This window comes from Planococcus citri, chromosome 1 (assembly GCF_950023065.1).
Source record: "Planococcus citri chromosome 1, ihPlaCitr1.1, whole genome shotgun sequence".
Classification (NCBI taxonomy): Eukaryota; Metazoa; Arthropoda; class Insecta; order Hemiptera; family Pseudococcidae; genus Planococcus; species Planococcus citri.
This window is the reverse complement of record NC_088677.1, coordinates 84099472-84116581: the sequence shown is the minus strand read 5'-3', so window position 1 is coordinate 84116581 and position 17110 is coordinate 84099472. Positions and strand designations below refer to the sequence as shown.

Here is a 17110-nt window from a genome sequence, read left to right as displayed (position 1 = left end):
GGTTGAGGTTGAGGTTGTTTTGTTGGTACACGGCCCATCATACTTCTTCACTATAGCTGTTTTTGCGAGAGAATAAGAAAATAATATATCAGCATTAATAAATGTTGTGATTAAGAAATTCTAAACTGGACTTGAAATTAGTTGATAGGTAGATGGGTTTGTGAGATTTCAATCACAGAATTTGAGTGTATTTTTTTCTAAATTTCTGTTACCTACTTAGGTACCTACTGTCATTTTAATTGCCAAAATTGTCTGCTGGAGAAAAAGACTAAAGTAGGTTTTGGTTCGGTTAAAGGTTTCAGTCAGGTTTCTCCATAGCCTTCAGCCTGCCTTTATGCTCAAAGATTTAGAAAAAAGTACCCCAAGTCGCCCCAAGTACTAAAAATAAATAAGTTGGCGTGTTTCTGTCTGGATTTCTGTACGTACTTGAGTTACATTTGCGAAAACAATTCACAAAATTTTGAGTGGGATACGTGAAACCATCGCTGCCGCAAAAAGGTGTCGAATCGTAGATCATGTGCGCGTTGCATTCTTGCATACATACGTGCTTACAAAATACTTCTGAGTCGTTTTTTTCAGAAGCCACATGAGCCAATATTGATATCAGTATCAGTGCTTGAATAATTTATAAATACATATTTCATTAGAAAATGCAAAGTCATACATATGTATGTATTATGTAATGATTACTCAAGTGTGTCCATCTACTCATCTACTCACCTATATTTCCTAATGTAACCTTATGATACAACTTGATGTGGATTTTTAAATCGTAGAACATCTTTTCTGGTAAGATACACCGCACGTAGCTATGTAGCAATATCTACTTAAATAAATCTGTCCATCTCAGGAATGCAAAATAAAACACAATTACCTACAGGATTTATGTCACAAGGTGTACAAATTTTGACAGTTCGTTATCTTTTGTGAGAACGAACTAAAAATGATAACCATTATTTTATTTTATTCTTAGCATAATATGATCATAAAGTAGCCATGTATTTCCACATTTCAGATCCTGCATTCGTTTTTTGCATGATCGAGGTAAAAAAAATTTGAAAATTTTTGGAATTCGAAGTGGAAAAATGGGATGTTATAAATTGAGAAATTACTTGCCAAATTTTCGAAATCAAATTCCAAAAGTAAATGTTGAAAGTGATCAAAATTGAGATTTTTTAAAAATATTTTCCATTCAAGTTCAGTAATCTAAAATGAAAATTTTTTCTGTAACGAAATTTTCAGGTCTACAGAAAAGGTATGAGTTGTTGTAGGTGTAGGTAAGTATTTCAATCAAAATTTCACTATTAAATTGTTTCAAAATTCAAAACACTTTTTGACGTTTTTTCAAAATTCAAGTATACTTATGAGTTGTTCAAATTGTCAAAAAAAAGCAGTGAATTGCTGTGTTTTGGAACGTCTTCTCAAGAACCTTCGGGAGGTTTTTGAGAACAAAACAATTTTAGCCCGTTATTTTATTTAAATCTTTGATTTTTCTCAATTTTGAGACTTCTTTATAAGAGGGCTTACAAATTACAATGCTATGAGTGCTGAGAGCAGGGTATGTATTTTTGAGAAAATTATTTTGGAAATTGAGTTTTTTGTAAAAATTGAGTTCCATAAATTTATTTTTGAAAATTTTTTACAGAAACTGAAAGCTGAAATATAAAAGTTCAGTGAATTTATAATGGGAAAGTTCGCTCTTTGAGCTCAAATTCAAATTTCATTTTGGGATTTTGAGTCTTCTTCTTCTCTAAAATTACCAAAAGTTGTCGTTCTACTTTAAAAATGCAAAAAGTCTCACTTCTCAAAAAAAATTGATAAAAAATTTAATTTCTTTATCAATAATTTCCTAAACTTACTGATTTTTCCATATACTTAATTGTCAAATTTTCGGTTCTAGAAAAAATAATCGCAATCGCTAAAGATTTTCACTTCTGTTTTCAAAAATCATCCAAATATGTAAGCCTCATTTTTTGACAAAAATTTGCCAAAAAAGTATCTTTTTTTTGCCAATGATTTCCAAATTCCAAAATTGTCTTTGCCAGAAATCGCCAAAAAAAAAAACAGAACTCTTTCTTTTGTTGTCAATTGTGAAAATGTCACTTTATTTTATCAAAATTCAAAAATTGTCTTTTTTTGTCAAAAATCTCAAAAATGTTATCTGATTATTAAATTTAGCTTTTTTGAAGGGGGGGGGGGGGAATTGAATGAAAGTATCGATTTGGAAAATGTTGAGGAAAGTCATCATCATCAATGAACTTTGGCCCAGTGAGCTGTTCAGCCCATCTGGAATACTTACTGTAGAAGAATTGCTTACTGATGTATCATCAAGTTTTTTCTTTGGTCTTGTTCTGCTCCGATATTTAAAGCTTCTGACTTGTTCCACTGGCAGTCCATTTACAACAATTTTTGCTGCGGATTGGCTCTTTCCCCTCAATGGCCTTCACCTTTGTTTTTGATGACGAGATTCTCATTCCATATTCATCTGCTACTTTCTGAAGCTTGTACATCGCTCTCTGCGAGTCATCTTCATTGTCAACAAAGTCCACCTGATCATCAGCAAATAACAGGGTATTGACATGGGTGTCACTGATGTCTAGCCCTTTTGGCTTGGTTTTCAGCCATTCTTTAATCATGTCGTCAAAGTAGATGTTGAACAGGCTACACAACATTGGGGATCTCTGTCTTACTCATTGACTTTTTATGTATGGACTGCTAGTGGTACATAAGCCAATAGTCTTGAACATAGTTCATCCGTTAGTCGAGGTTTGGCTTCTGCACATGCCAGACTCTGAGAAAAATGACGTTGTACCAGGTGACAATGTTATACCTCCCGCACCCCCGTGTAACCTTACCAGGGTGGTATAACGTCATAACAAAGCTGGCGCATGCACAGATTGCAACCCTTGACATATACTATGTTCAAGACAATGGCTGTATGTTAAGCTGATGGGCAGTGTTGCGGAGCGGAATGAATTTCATTCCAGGTTCAGGGTTCCGCTCCAGCATAAAAAATAATTCTGTTGAGGTTTCTTATATCATTCCACTCCGCTTAAAAATACTGTTCTGTTCCAGTTTAACGTTCTGTTCCGACTTTTCTTTTTTGTTTTAGAGAAATTTGCATTCAAAGTATGTCAGAATTTTTGTGTCCGGAGCAAAAATTGAAGTTTTAAATACTTATCCAAAATTTTGAAAAATGGCTGAATTCAGAGTGTTTTAATGAAATTTAAAGTCCATCTCACATAAAAGAAGCACCAAAAACACCCAATGAAATTTGGAAGGTTTTACTTGGTGTTTTGACTGTTCAGGATTTGAATTTTTATGAGCTGAAAATGGTCTATTTCATTTCATGTTAATTGTCATTTACCATGTCTTGTTATAATTTTCTGGTTTATTGAGGTAAAATTTCAGCAAAAACACGTGTTGTTCACACTACAGTATTGCAAAATGTTCATTAAAGGTCAAAAAATTTTGTGGGGTCAGAGCGTTAAAAACCCATATTTTTATTCCGGTTTGGTTCCGGTTTTGCTCCAGTTAATTTTTTGTAAGTTGCTCCAGATTCCGTTCCACTCCGCAAAAATTCTCCCAAAAGTTAAGGGGTTTAGCATTCCGGTTCGTTCCAGTTTGGTTCTGCTCTGCAACACTGCTGATGGGCCGCTAGCAGTCCTTATGTAAAAAAAATCAATGATCTTACTCCTTTTCTTATCTTCTTTGCTTCCAACATGTTTCCGGATCTCACTCTCTTATTACATTATCTGTGTATATTTCTTCAATTAAGCGTACTATTTGTTTGTTCACTTCAATTTTCCTCAGAATTTCGAACAGTTTCTCCCTTTGTACTCGATCATACACCTTCTCCAGATCAACGAAGCACATTGTGTGTTTCTAGGTTATAATCTAATCTCTTCTCTATCAGCAGCTTTGTTGTGTATTGTATGTATACCAGGCTTGTCAGACCAAACCAAAAAACTGGACCAATGACCGCAACCAGACCCAAAAATGCACACAAGACTAAGTGGACCAGACTGGACCTTAGGCCTCTAAAACAAATTTATGTAAATATTAACCGAACTGATGACCCTCTTCAGAAAAAATACCACAGACAGCCCGAGAATGAAGACCTTTCTAAAAATTCAGACCAATGACGTCAGTTTGGACCTCAGTTATGTACAATTTTTTAAATTTATAATGCTGTTTTAGATGCCTATTTCAAATGAATTTCCATTGTGATTCAAATTCTTTTGAAGTTTCAATGTTTTGAAAGTAAAAATCCCATTTTTCAACTCATCTAATGTGTTAGGAAGCTTTTTTCTTTCTGAAAAATGAAGACCAGTTTTTGGACCTGGGCTGACGCATGATTAGGATAAAAATTTCTGGTCAGGACCGGACCAGACTGACCTACAAAGACAAAAAATGTAAAACAGAATGACTATGACTGGACCGTTTGAAAGCTCCAAACAAAGACCTTGATTTTGGAGCAACCACAAAACCTGAGTGGTCCTACAAGCCTGGTGTATACTCCATCAATGCATGATCTTCTCTATCGAAACCCATTTTGGTATTCCAATATAATTGGCTCCGCATGGCTCTTCATTCTTCTCATTAGGTTAGCATCTTTGTAAGTATTTTGTTAGCAGCATTTAGTAAGCTTATTCCACGGTAGTTTTCTGGATCATTTCGGTCTCCTTTTTTAAAAATGGGTATTAACAATTGCTGTTCGAGGAAAGCGATTTTCAAAATGAGATTTCAGGGGGGAAGATGTTTGCATGATTTAACATTAAATTCTTTGAGAATGCTATAAATAATCAAGCAGAAAAAAAAACGATTTTATTTTTGTATTTAACCTGTTGATCTCTAAATTTGACTTTGGATATCCACAATACCACATACTCGTTTGAAGAATCCTCAATTTCCAATTGAACTATTCATTATAGGTATGATATTCTTTTAGGTTTTATTGCTACCTTGTAAAATATATTTAAAAGTCAATTTTTCAAATACACAATCATTTTGAAAATTAAAATAACCAACGATCAAAATTAGGAGTGAAAATTTAATAGTCTAATCCTGAACTCCACGATAAAGTGAGATTGTTGCATAAACGTAGATGAGATTGAAAACGATGTATTTAATGACATTTTCCTTCATGGGCCAACGTGATCGCTATTAAAAACAAAAAACAAATTGCAGTTACTGAATACTAATTATTGCCGAAGGGAAAAAAAGGTACTGTACTGATACTTACGTTTTTTGCAGTTGGTGAAGCAATTCAAGTAACTCTTGGTTGGGTAGTCTTGATTGTCACTTCCACAAAAAGGAGATAAATCATCCGTAATGGGACATTTCTGTACACATGGGTCTTTGAAAATTGGATTTTGTTCAATTGGAGCTGATTTTCGACATTTTCCATCATAAGCTTTTGTAATCTCTGCAAAATAGTCAATTTATTTCTTAAGTTTCATCCTGCTCAAATGATCAAAACATTTTATTTATCTATTCTTCATTCCGTATTAATCACCAAAAATAAAAAAATTAATGATAAGTAGCCTACGTACGTTTATGACATGTTTGAAAACAACCTAAGTAGCTCTTGGTAGGATATTCTTGATTATCGCTTCCACAAAAAGGAGAATAATCCTGCGTTATTGCGCAGTTCTTCACACATGGGTCGTTGAAAATTGGATTTTGTTGAACAGGAGCTGATTGCTGACATAGTCCATCATGAACCTTCGTAATCTCTGCAAAATAGTTACGTATTTTTTTTCATATACACTTCAAAAAAAAATATCCTGCTCGAATGATCCAAACACTCGAGGATATAGCATTTCAAACACATTATTAAATCATTTTCCAAGTTCTGTAATCACCGCAAAAATATGAAAAAAAAAACAATGATGAGTCTACGTACGTTTTTGACATCTTTGAAAACAACCTAGATAACTCTTGGTAGGGTAATCTTGATTATCGCTTCCGCAAAAAGGAGTAAAATCGTCTGTTATTGGACAAGTCTTTACACATTGGTCGTTGAAAATTGGATTTTCTGTGACAATAACAAGTTCTTGACATTTTCCTTCATGAGCCATTGTAATTGCTGCCAGAAAAAGGAACAAATTGCAGTTACTTTGATGAAAGGAATAGTTCACGAAAGGGAAAAAGATCAACAAATACGAGTAGGTACTTACGTTTTTTACAGTTGGTAAAACAAGTCAAGTAACCCTTGGTTGGGTAGTCTTGGTTATCACTTCCGCAAAAAGGAGTATAATCGGCAGTGATTTGGCATTTTTTTACACATGGGTCGTCGAAAATTGGGTTTTTCTGACTGGCTTTGGCTTTGCATTCTCCGTCGTAAGCTTTCGTGATTTCTGTAACAAAGGAATGAAATTGTTAGCTATTAGAATTGGGAATTTTTTTGTGGCTGGGTCTATGATGAAAAGAAAAATGGAAAAATGAAATGAAAACAATATTCTTGCTTTACGATAACGATCGAAGGGTTTACGTAAATAGATAGGTACCCTATTATAATTATAAATAGATTTCATCGTTGAAGAAAATATAATAACTTACGTATTCTGCAGTCCTGAAAACATCCTAAGATATCATTTGTAGGATAGGTTTGATTATCACTGCCACAAAAAGGGGTGTAATCTGAGGTTACGACGCACTTCTTTACACATTCGTTATTATAAATTGGATTGGATTCGGTACAAGAAGCAATGTGAACCGAAAATGCCATCATTGCCAAGGCTATTATCCATACAGAACATTAATTAAGTCAACATTTACTTATTAGGTATAAACCAAAAACTAAATTTGAAAAAATGCAGCATAAATGTTGGTAAAATTGAATTAATACTCACCAAGGACTTTTATGCTGTTGAAAACCATCTTCAATATTGAGCATATAGATGCACTAATACCTGAGGAATATTCAGTCTACGTTGAAACAAAAGAAATGAAACCAATGACGAGAGCTTATTTGAAAGGACTAATCAGTAATAAGTCATATTGAAGTTTTAAAACCGTTTTATATATGTACCTACTTGCGAGTGCTCGTTTAATTAGAGCTAGTGTAGGTAAATCATCCTAATGTCTCGAAAATTGGCAAATCTTATCCCAAAAAAAGTCAAAAAGGTTATCTCGAATCTCGAAAAAATAACTTACGAAATTGGTAAAATTTTCATGTACCAAACAACAATATCATAACTTGCACTATTAATGAAGCGTATCGTTCGTTAAAAATGATAAAAATGAAAGGGAAAAAAAATCTGAAAATTATCAACAGTGCATTAATCAGCTTCCTATTTCTGCAAGCAATCAAATAGGTACCTACCTACCGAATTCAGTGAAATCGTATATTCATTTATGTTTCAGAATCGAGCCCTCAAAGTGATCCACTCAGCCAGTCACTCTTTTAGAAATTGGAGAGGGGCCACTGACTTTTTTTGACAGGAGAGGGGGGAGGGGGATTTGCCAACAAAATGACGACCATTTCGAATTTCGATTGACAGGTCAACCGAAATCGCAGAGTTTGCTTTCCAACATTGAACTCGCACCTAATTTTTTGAATCATCTCCAGCCAAAATTTCAACTGCTAAGCTGGATTTTTCGATTTTTGGTGAATTTTTGAAAATCAAATTTAGGTAGGTAGGTCAAAAATGAAAAAAAATCAAAATTTTACCAAATTGACTGAGAACGCTGAAATTTGGGATGTACCCTTTTTTCGACCTGCCAAATTGATTGGAAATGGTTTCAAACCGTTTTGAGCGGTTCTGGAGCCTCCAGCGAATTTTTGAAACTTGGAATTTCCACAAAATTTCATCAAATGAAGTTGGAAATCCAAAATTCACACTGCACACCAACTTGAACACGTTATTAGGGTTGACTGGTGACGGGGTTATGCCATTTTGGAGCCTTCAGCAACTTTTTAAAAACTTTTGGAGCCTCTGGTAGATTTTCGAAGTTTGAAATTTCCACAAAATTTCATCAAATGCAGATGGAAGGCGTAAATTCATTCTGTAAACTGATTTTCAGGCGTTATAAAGTCGACTGCAGGTAAATTTCAAATCGTTTTGGAGGCTCCAGCGACTTTTTGGGAATTCTGGAGCCTCCAGCAGATTTTTTTAATGCTCGAAATTCCCATAAAATGTTACCAAATAAAGCTGGAAATCCGAAATTTACCCAGCAAAAGTCGTTCTGGAGCCTCCAGCAACTTTTTGAAAATATTTGGAGCCTCCAGTAGATTTTTGAAACTTGAAATTTCGTGTGAACTAATTTCAATATGCTACGAAGTCGACTACAGGTGGATTTCAAATCGTTTTGGAGCCTCCAGCAACTTTTTGGGAACTACTGGAGCCTCCAGCAGATTTTCAGTGCTAAAAATTTCCGTAAATATTTACCGAACAGTGTTGAAAATCCGAAAATCACCTTGCACTTATATTTAAACACTATCAAGTCGACTGCTGGTGAATTTCAAATCGTTTTGGAGGCTCCAGCGACTTTTGGAGAATTACTGGAGCCTCCAGCAGATTTTTTAATGCTCGAAATTTCCATAAAATGTTACCAAATAAAGCTGGAAATCCGAAATTTACCCAGCAATAGTCGTTCTGGAGCCTCCAGCGACTTTTTGAAAATATTTGGAGCCTCCAGTAGATTTTTGAAACTTGAAATTTCGTGTGAACTAATTTCAATATGCTACGAAGTCGACTACAGGTGGATTTAAAATCGTTTTGGAGCCTCCAGCTACTTTTTGGAAACTGCTGGAGCCTCCAGTGAAAATTTTCAGTGCTGGAAATTTCCGTAAAACTTTACCCAACAGAGTTGGAAATCTGAAATTCACCTTGCACTTCAATTTAAACACTCTATCAAGTCGACTGCTGATGGGTTTAGGTTATTTTGGAGCCTCCAGCGACTTTTTGGGAATTACTGGAGCCTCCAGCAGATTTTTGTAATGCTCGAAATTCCCATAAAATGTTACCAAACACAGCTGGAAATCCAGAATTTACTCAGCAAAAGTCGTCCTGGAGCCTCCAGCGACTTTTTGAAAATATTTGGAGCCTCCAGTAGATTTTTGAAACTTGAAATTATGTGTGAACTAATTTCAATGTGCTATGAAGTCGACTACAGGTGGATTTCAAGTCGTTTTGGAGCCTCCAGCTACTTTTTGGAAACTACTGGAGCCTCCAGCAGATTTTCAGTGCTAAAAATGTCTGTAAAACATTACCCAACAGAGTTGTAAATCCGAAATTCACCTTGCACTTCAATTTAAACACCCCCATCAAGTCGACTACTGCTGGTGGGTTTAGGTTACTGTGAAGCCTCCAGCGATTTTTTGAAAATTCCTATACAGCCTCCAGCAGATTTTGAGAGTTATAATTTCCACAAAATTTCATCAAATGGAGTAAGAAACCTGAAATTCATTCTGCAAATTGACGTCAATACGCTATGAAGTCGACTGCAGGCGGTTTCAAGTCGTTTTGAAGCTTCCAGCAGCTTTTTAGAAACTTCTGTTTCTCAAAAAATGCCATAAAATCTCTCCGAATTAACTTTAGTGGGTACGTACCTATTGTGCAGAGTGAATTTCTCGGCTTTCCTAACTATGAAATTTTTCATGTTTCGAAAATCTACTGCAGGCTTCGGTGGCAATTTTCAAAAATTGCTGGACACTCCAAAACGACTTGAAATCCACCTGCAATCACCTTCATAGCGAATTGAAATTAGTTTTGCAGAGTAAATTTCCGCTTTCCAACTACATTTTGATGATATTTTGAAGATTCAAAAATTTACTGTGACTTCAACCCACCAGAAAATGGGGTAATACCGTAATGAAGTTGGAGTGCAGCCTAAATTTCGGATCTCCAACTTCCTTTGATAAAATTGTGAAGAAATTTCAAGTTTCAAAAATCTGCTGGAGGCTTCAGAACTGCTCGAAACGGGTTGAAAACATTTTCAATCAATTTGGCAGGTCGAAAATAGGGCATATCCAAAATTTCAGCTTTCTTGGTCAATTTGGTAAAATTTTGATTTTTTTCCCTCAATTGTTGGCTTAGATTTGATTTTCAAAAATTCACCAAAAATCGAAAAATGCACTTTAGCACTTGAAATTTTGGCTGGTGATAAATTTTTGTACTTTGGGCGCCACCTGGAATGTGTCTGATTTTTTTCAACAATTTTTATCGCTGTGGTGGGGGTACATTCGACCAAAGTAATGAAAACCCTCCTAAAAAGCCTGTTTTTTGCAATATTTTTTTGACAAAAAGTTGCAAAATACGTGAAAATGTGTAGCACAAAAATTTTTCTACATGCAACATTTTAACCCCAGCGGGCTTAGAGGCGAAGCGAACAGGGGCGTCTTGTCCCCTATAAGCACCCCGAGAAAGTTGGCTCTCGAAAATCTTCAATTGTGGGCTGTAGACCTCGTGAAAGAATTTTAGCGTCCTAACATAGTTGTTGAAAATTTATTTACAAATATAATAAAAATGAACAATAAAGCATGTTACTGTATCAAAAAATAAAATAACCTACACGATTCAAGTGTCACGATAAACGCTCAAAATTTTATGCAACGGGAGTTTTGATTGTACTCGTAGAATCTGCTACGGGAATTCTGATTGTTGGATCGGGAGTATCCCAGCTGCATCTTCCTTCATAAGCCACCGTAATCGCTGCAAATGAAAAACAAATTGTTGCTTGTACATAGTCTCAAGAGTACTGTAAAAACTACGAGCTAGCAAAAACAATTTTTCATCGGATTAATGTGGAGTCCAACTTGCAAATAGTGGTCTGTTTGCTGGCATGTTTTCATCACGAAAAATTCGGCTGGCCTTTGGACATTTTAAAATTTATTTTCCGCTTACTCAGCCTGTTGTTAAAAATGCCAAAAAGTTTAATTTCATGTTTAAAAATGATGAAAATTATCGCGTTTTGCGAAAGAATTTCGAGTTTATTTGTCCAAAAATTAATACCAAGAAGAGTCGTTTTTCGCTAAAAATTGCCTCTAATTTTCGCTCATTTGCTAAAAATTTCCTCAAATCTCACTTTTTTCCAAAAGTTAGCCAAAAAGTCTCGCTTTTTTACCGGAATTAAATTTCACTCTCGCGTTTTCGAAAACCGCCAAAAATAGCTAAAAATCGTACCAATTTTGTCAAAACTGTCAAATAGTCTCGTTTCTTGCTGAAAAATTGTTGCCTTTGTGCCAAAAATTTCAAAAAATATTATTCGTATTTTTTTCCAAAAATTATTTTCTTTGACTTTTTTTTTATCAAAAATTGAAAATAAAGTCTCGCTGTTTCAACTAAAATTGTGAAAAAGTTTCATTTTTTTGGCAGTAGGTAATTGCCAAAAAGTCCTGCTTTCTGCTAAGGGTCATTCCATGTCAACTCAACCAAAAAAAGGCGATTTTGAAAGTCATGTCTTTCGATTTCGCTCAAATTTTTTTTACAATATGTACCCACCCAGTAAGTAAGAAAGCCGCAATCAGTCTAATCCCAGCCCCCTCAGGGGGCGGGTGGGGGGGCTTCCATTATTTGCACATTGTCTCGAGGTACTCAACTTCAGCAGCCCATTTCTCCAAAACTATGATACTTTGATCAAAACTGATTTCACAGTTCGAAAGGGCATTGAATTTTGAATTTTTTAAGTATTCTGAAATTTTCAAAAATTGAAAGTTGAACTTTCAATTTGAAAGTTCAAATTTCAAAATGGCGCTGTAAGTGGGAGCTACCATTTAAAATTTTGAAAAAATTTCCATAGATGTACATTTTAATACTTTTTCGAAATATTTAGGTTTCGAGATGGAACTCTTTGACGGAGGGGGAGCACCCCCACCCCCAATTTTGGGCGAAATTTTCGAGAGAAAATCTGGGGCATGTGATACATCAAATTCTATGTTTTTGGGGACGCTGAACACGAATATGACGTCAGATTTTTGATAGGACCCCATCCACGGCCCCCAGCACCTCCCCAAAGGGGGTAAAAGTTTAAAAAAGCGTTTTGTTTGTGTGACACATGGAATAGTATGTTTTTGGTGACGCTGAACACGAATATGACGTCAGATTTTGGATTTGACCCTTCCACGGCCCCCAGCACCTCCCCAAAGGGGATGACCCCCCCAGGAAAATGGTCACAATCGTGTGACACATGAAATAGTATGTTTTCGATATCGCTGAACACGAATATTGCCTTGGTTTTTCGAATCGACTTCACCCAGGGCCCCCAGAACCTCCACCAATAGGTAAAAGTCCAAAAAAAATGTTGGGGCCCCGTGGATGGGGTCCAATCACAAATTAAAAGAAGACTTCTGGAATTCCTAAATAGGATGTACCAAGAAGAAAGGGTACCTGAAGATTTCAAAACAGCAATTGTAATACCACTGTTCAAGAAAGGCGATATGTCAAACCTGAAAAACTACCGAGGAATAAGTCTACTCAACACCTGCTACAAGATATATGCGAAAATACTGGCAAAACGACTGGCAGAGCATGCAGAAGAAAAGCTGTCAGAAAGTCAAAACGGATTTAGAAAAGGAAGATCATGCACTGATGCAAGTTATACAGTAAAACTACTGATGGAAAAACGGATCGAATTCAACCTAGAAACACACATGTGCTTTATAGACCTGGAAAAAGCATATGATAGGGTCAATAGAAAAAAACTGTTTGAGGTCCTAAAAGATGAAGAAATAACATATAAAATGCGAAAGGTGATAAACAGCATATATACGAACACTAGAATAAGAGTACGAATCGGAAATAAACTCTCAGAACAAGCAGAAATAAACAGAGGAGTTCGCCAGGGATGCCCACTGTCTTGTGTTTTATTCAACATGTACATGGATCACATGGTAAAAGAATGGCAGAAAATGAAGCCAAAAGGAATCAAGACAGACAGAAGACAAGAAATATCAACAGTATTATTCGCAGATGATCAAGCAGTACTAGCCGAAACAGAAGATGACCTACAGAGATCAATGTATAATTTAACAAAGACATCAGAAAAGTATGATATGAGAATATCTTCAGAGAAAACAAAAACAATGGCCTTCAAAGGAAAGGAGCCAGTAAGAAGCAAGATTGTAATAAATGGAAAAATCATTGAACAGGTCAACAATTTCAAATACCTGGGAAACACGATATCATACCAGGGAGAAGTAGATGTTGGTGGAAAGATTGCAAAGTTCCTGAGAGTCACAGGACTGATAAATAGGACCCTGAGAAGCAGTAAGGTGCGAAAAGAAACAAGATTGAAGGTGTACAATACCCTAGCAATACCAATGATGACGTATGGAAGCGAGGTATGGGCACTGAAGAAATCTGATAAAAGAAGAATAACGGCAGCAGAGATGAAGTTCATGAGGAGAACGGCAGGGGTGACTCTCAGAGACAGAGTCCCATCCGAGAAAATAACAGCAGATCTCGGAGTGAAGCCAGTCATGAAGAAGATAAAACAGTATAGGAAAGATTGGAGAAATCATGTCAAAAGGATGGAGGAAACAAGATCACCAAAACAGGTCCTCCAATATACACCAACGGGGAAGAGAAGCAGAGGGAGACCAAGGAGGAAACTCACGGATACCTCAGGCTCATCCTCAACAGGTTCCACACCGCAGCAGACAGGCCAATAGGCCTACCGCTTATAAGGAAACGACGACGACGAAAATTTCAGAATGCTTAAAAAATTCAAAATTCAATGTCCTTTCGAACTGTGAAATCAGTTTTGATCAAAGTATCATAGTTTTGGAGAAATGGGCTGCTGAAGTTGAGTACCTCGAGACAATGTGCAAATAATGGAAGCCCCCCCACCCGCCCCCTGAGGGGGCTGGGACCAAACTGATTGCGGCTTTCTTACTTACTGGGTGGGTACATATTGCAAAAAAAAATTGAGCGAAATCGAAAGACATGACCCAAAAACGTTGGTTGAGTTGACATGGAATGACCCCTAAACTAAAAGCAAATTGATATAATTTTTTTGCCAACAATAATTTCCAATTCAAATATTATCCTGTTTTTTGGTGAAATTGTCAGTCTTACGTCTTTTTGCCAATAAAATGTCAAAAATTTTCGCTTTCCACCTAAGTAAATTACTAAAAATTGTCGGTTTTTTTGCTAAAAATCCAACAGTCCAACTTTTTTTCCAAAAATTGTACAAGAGTCTCACTTTTTTGCTAGAAATTGCCAAAAAGCTCTTCCTTTAATAAAAATTGCCAGTCTCGTTTTTTTGCCAGAAATTGCAAACATTTTCACTTTATTATCAAAAATGATCTCAGAAATATCGCTTTCTTATCAACAATTTTCACAATAGTTCAATTTTTTGAAATTAAAAATCAAAACTACTCAATTATTTGTAATGTTTTGGTTTTTTTCGATGATTTTATTCAATATTAAAATGTTTTGCTCACGTTTTGTCACTTTTTTGGTTACTTTTTCGAGCCCTTTTGGTTACCGCAAAGTTACATTTTTTTGTGGAAAAAGTTGAATGCGTGCATTGTGGATTTTTAAAAATTATCATTAATTTACCCTAACATTGACTCAATTTTGATTTTTTTTTCAAGAATTCCAAATATCATGACCTAATTTTGAGCTCAAAAATCTTCTAAAATTGTTCAAATAAATCATTTTCCCAAAACTACTTGTATTAGAATTTTTCGCGAAATTTTAACTCATTTTTATAGATTGCAAGGTACCGTTTCAAAAAATTCGATAATCATAATGTAATATTGAAAGAGAAAAAAACTGCAATACTCACGTATATTGCACCGTTGGTAACAGGTTAGGAGGCCATGAGTAACATGAGTTTGATTATCACTACCACAAAAAGGAGTATAATCTGCTGTTACGGGACAATTTTTCAAACACGATTCATTAGACGTTGGATGATGTGATACTGCTGGAGGAGGACAAATAACACTGCCAACGAAAAGTACCATTATCGCCAAAGCTACACATAAAATACACAATCACGATTAAATGTATAGATATTGGGAAAAAATCATTCAGAATAACTTTAAAATTAGGGTCACAAAATTAAAAAAAAAAAAAAAACAAATGAAAATTAACACTCACCAAAAACTTTCAAGTCGAGAAACATTTTTTTTATTTAATATGAGATACTGCGTATAAAAAACTACTACAAAAATATTACGAGTAGATGAAAAATATGTACTTTCTGTTCAACAAAAGGAATAAAACAAATCACAAGAGCTTCTAAAGAGTAGATAGGTCGTTTCACTTTTTCGAAAATGCACTTTGATTTATATACCTACTCGCGAGAATATGATCACTCGTGCGTCATCTCAAGGTCTCGAAAATTGGCTAATTCTTATCCAAAAAGAGTTTGAAAGGTTATCACGAAAAAATTACAGAATTGGCGAATCCCTCAGAGAAAAGCAACGATTTTCATGCACTATTAACGACATATGTAGGTATTTAAAATAATAAGATGATTTTGGGGGGGGGAGGGATACTGAAAATTATCTATACTTACTGCATTTAAATTACCCATTGAAATATACCGAAGTACATATTTTATGAAACAAAATACAAAAATATCAAATTTAAGGTAATAATGAAGATTAAATTTACGATGATTTTCTCCTCATAAATTTGATCTCTCCCCTCGAAAACTTGACGAAACAAAACATTTAAAGTGTTAGATATTCGAAAAAGTCAATTGGTTATCAACAAAAGCATTTAAAATTGATGAATTTCTAAGAAAATTCAAATTTATAAAATACGGCGCAATAATGATGCGGTCAATATTATTTTAATTGCGATTAAAACGACCAAAAATCAACGTAATTTTACATGAAAAATAAAATTGTACTTAGATTACATTTTTCTGTCATCATTACCAATTTATAAAATCCGAAAAAAACTGATGAGTTTTTGACTGCTTCTCTCAATTTTTTGAAAAAAAAAAATGATATTTCTCAACGCTTCAAACTTGAATTGGACTAAATTTTCTCTTTTTTGACCTTGAAACCATTCTAATGGATCAAATAAAGTCAAACTCGGGAATTGAGGTACTTTTGGGAGCTGGAGTTGACCCTTGGAATGGGGAGGGTCAAAGTTGAAAAATACAGAAAAAAAGTCGTTTTTTTGGAGGGGCCTAATATGACCCCAAATTAATGAAAAAGGGTCCAAAATGGTACCATGGATAAGTTAGGTACTTTTACTGTGACCAACATATTCAAATTTCAGTTTCGTAGGTCATCCCCACCTCATTTAAGATGGGATACTCCTTATTTTACCCCCAGTTTTGACCGCCTCCTACCCCTCAAATTGACCCAAGGGGCTCAAATTTTCGACATATAATGAGAGGGTGCCACTCGAGTGCCTTTTACAGGTTTCACTTTTCTAACCCCATTTGACAGATTGACACCTTTCTAAGCTCAAAAAGTGGATTTTTGGGTTATTTCACGTGTGTTTTCACTTTTAAGGAAAACCTGAAGACTTTCCAAATTGACCTAGAGGGTTTAAATTTTGACAGTACGATGGGAGGATGTACCCGAAGTGATTTTTTGCGTGTTTCCACCCTCCAACCTTATTTGACCCCTCACCAAGATTCAAAAGTCGATTTATTGGGTAATTTTTCACAGATTTTGAATAAAATAGCGAGTCTTGAAAATCGTAGTATTTTTTGGTCATTTATCGGAGCAGCATAAAGAATTTATACCTGTTTACTAAAATTTTCATTTATTTTTTAATTACACAACAATACTTATTACATCTATAGGAAAGAAATTAATGAAATGCTCAGTTAGATCAGTCCTGTTTGATTGTGATATGTATGTCTATTGTCTGGTTGTTTCATGAAATGATGAGAAAGTAGGCTGGTCTAAATATCATGGAAAGAACGGGCAAACTTTTATCTGTCTTTTATAGTCCTATAGTTGTAATTTTGGTGGTCCATTTGGTTCGCATGATCCATCATGAACTTTCGTAACCGCTGAAATGAAAAAAATCAAATTATTGTTGCCAATGATTTGAAAACGCGTATCTTGATATTATTTAGTATAGTTGAACAAAATTTAGAGAAAAGTACATGTTCTAAGATCGCCAGAATCAGTGACAGAAAGCAAAGGTTTCATGTAATACGAACTATATTGTCGAAAAAA

The 17110-nt window shown here is 35.1% G+C and overlaps 2 protein-coding genes and 1 long non-coding RNA gene across 3 annotated transcripts in view; 1 reads left to right on the top strand and 2 right to left on the bottom strand.

The window, feature by feature from the left end:
- The window catches only part of LOC135838864 (uncharacterized), a 166415-nt gene that overhangs the window by 4642 nt on the left and 144663 nt on the right, over positions 1–17110 (top strand). The window lies entirely within an intron of this gene.
- LOC135838798 (serine protease inhibitor dipetalogastin-like) lies at positions 4801–7139 on the bottom strand. Its single transcript, XM_065354563.1, has 7 exons — positions 6858–7139; positions 6565–6744; positions 6183–6362; positions 5909–6091; positions 5556–5738; positions 5246–5428; positions 4801–5163 (listed from the first exon to the last, which is right to left on the bottom strand). Exons 1-7 carry the CDS (start codon positions 6883–6885, stop codon positions 5129–5131), a joined length of 972 nt encoding a protein of 323 aa, XP_065210635.1. The 5' UTR covers positions 6886–7139; the 3' UTR covers positions 4801–5128.
- Positions 10441–15233, bottom strand: LOC135838790 (uncharacterized). Its single transcript, XM_065354551.1, has 3 exons — positions 15057–15233; positions 14740–14931; positions 10441–10661 (listed from the first exon to the last, which is right to left on the bottom strand). The coding sequence occupies exons 1-3, from the start codon at positions 15079–15081 to the stop codon at positions 10555–10557; spliced, it is 324 nt and encodes a 107-aa protein (XP_065210623.1). The 5' UTR covers positions 15082–15233; the 3' UTR covers positions 10441–10554.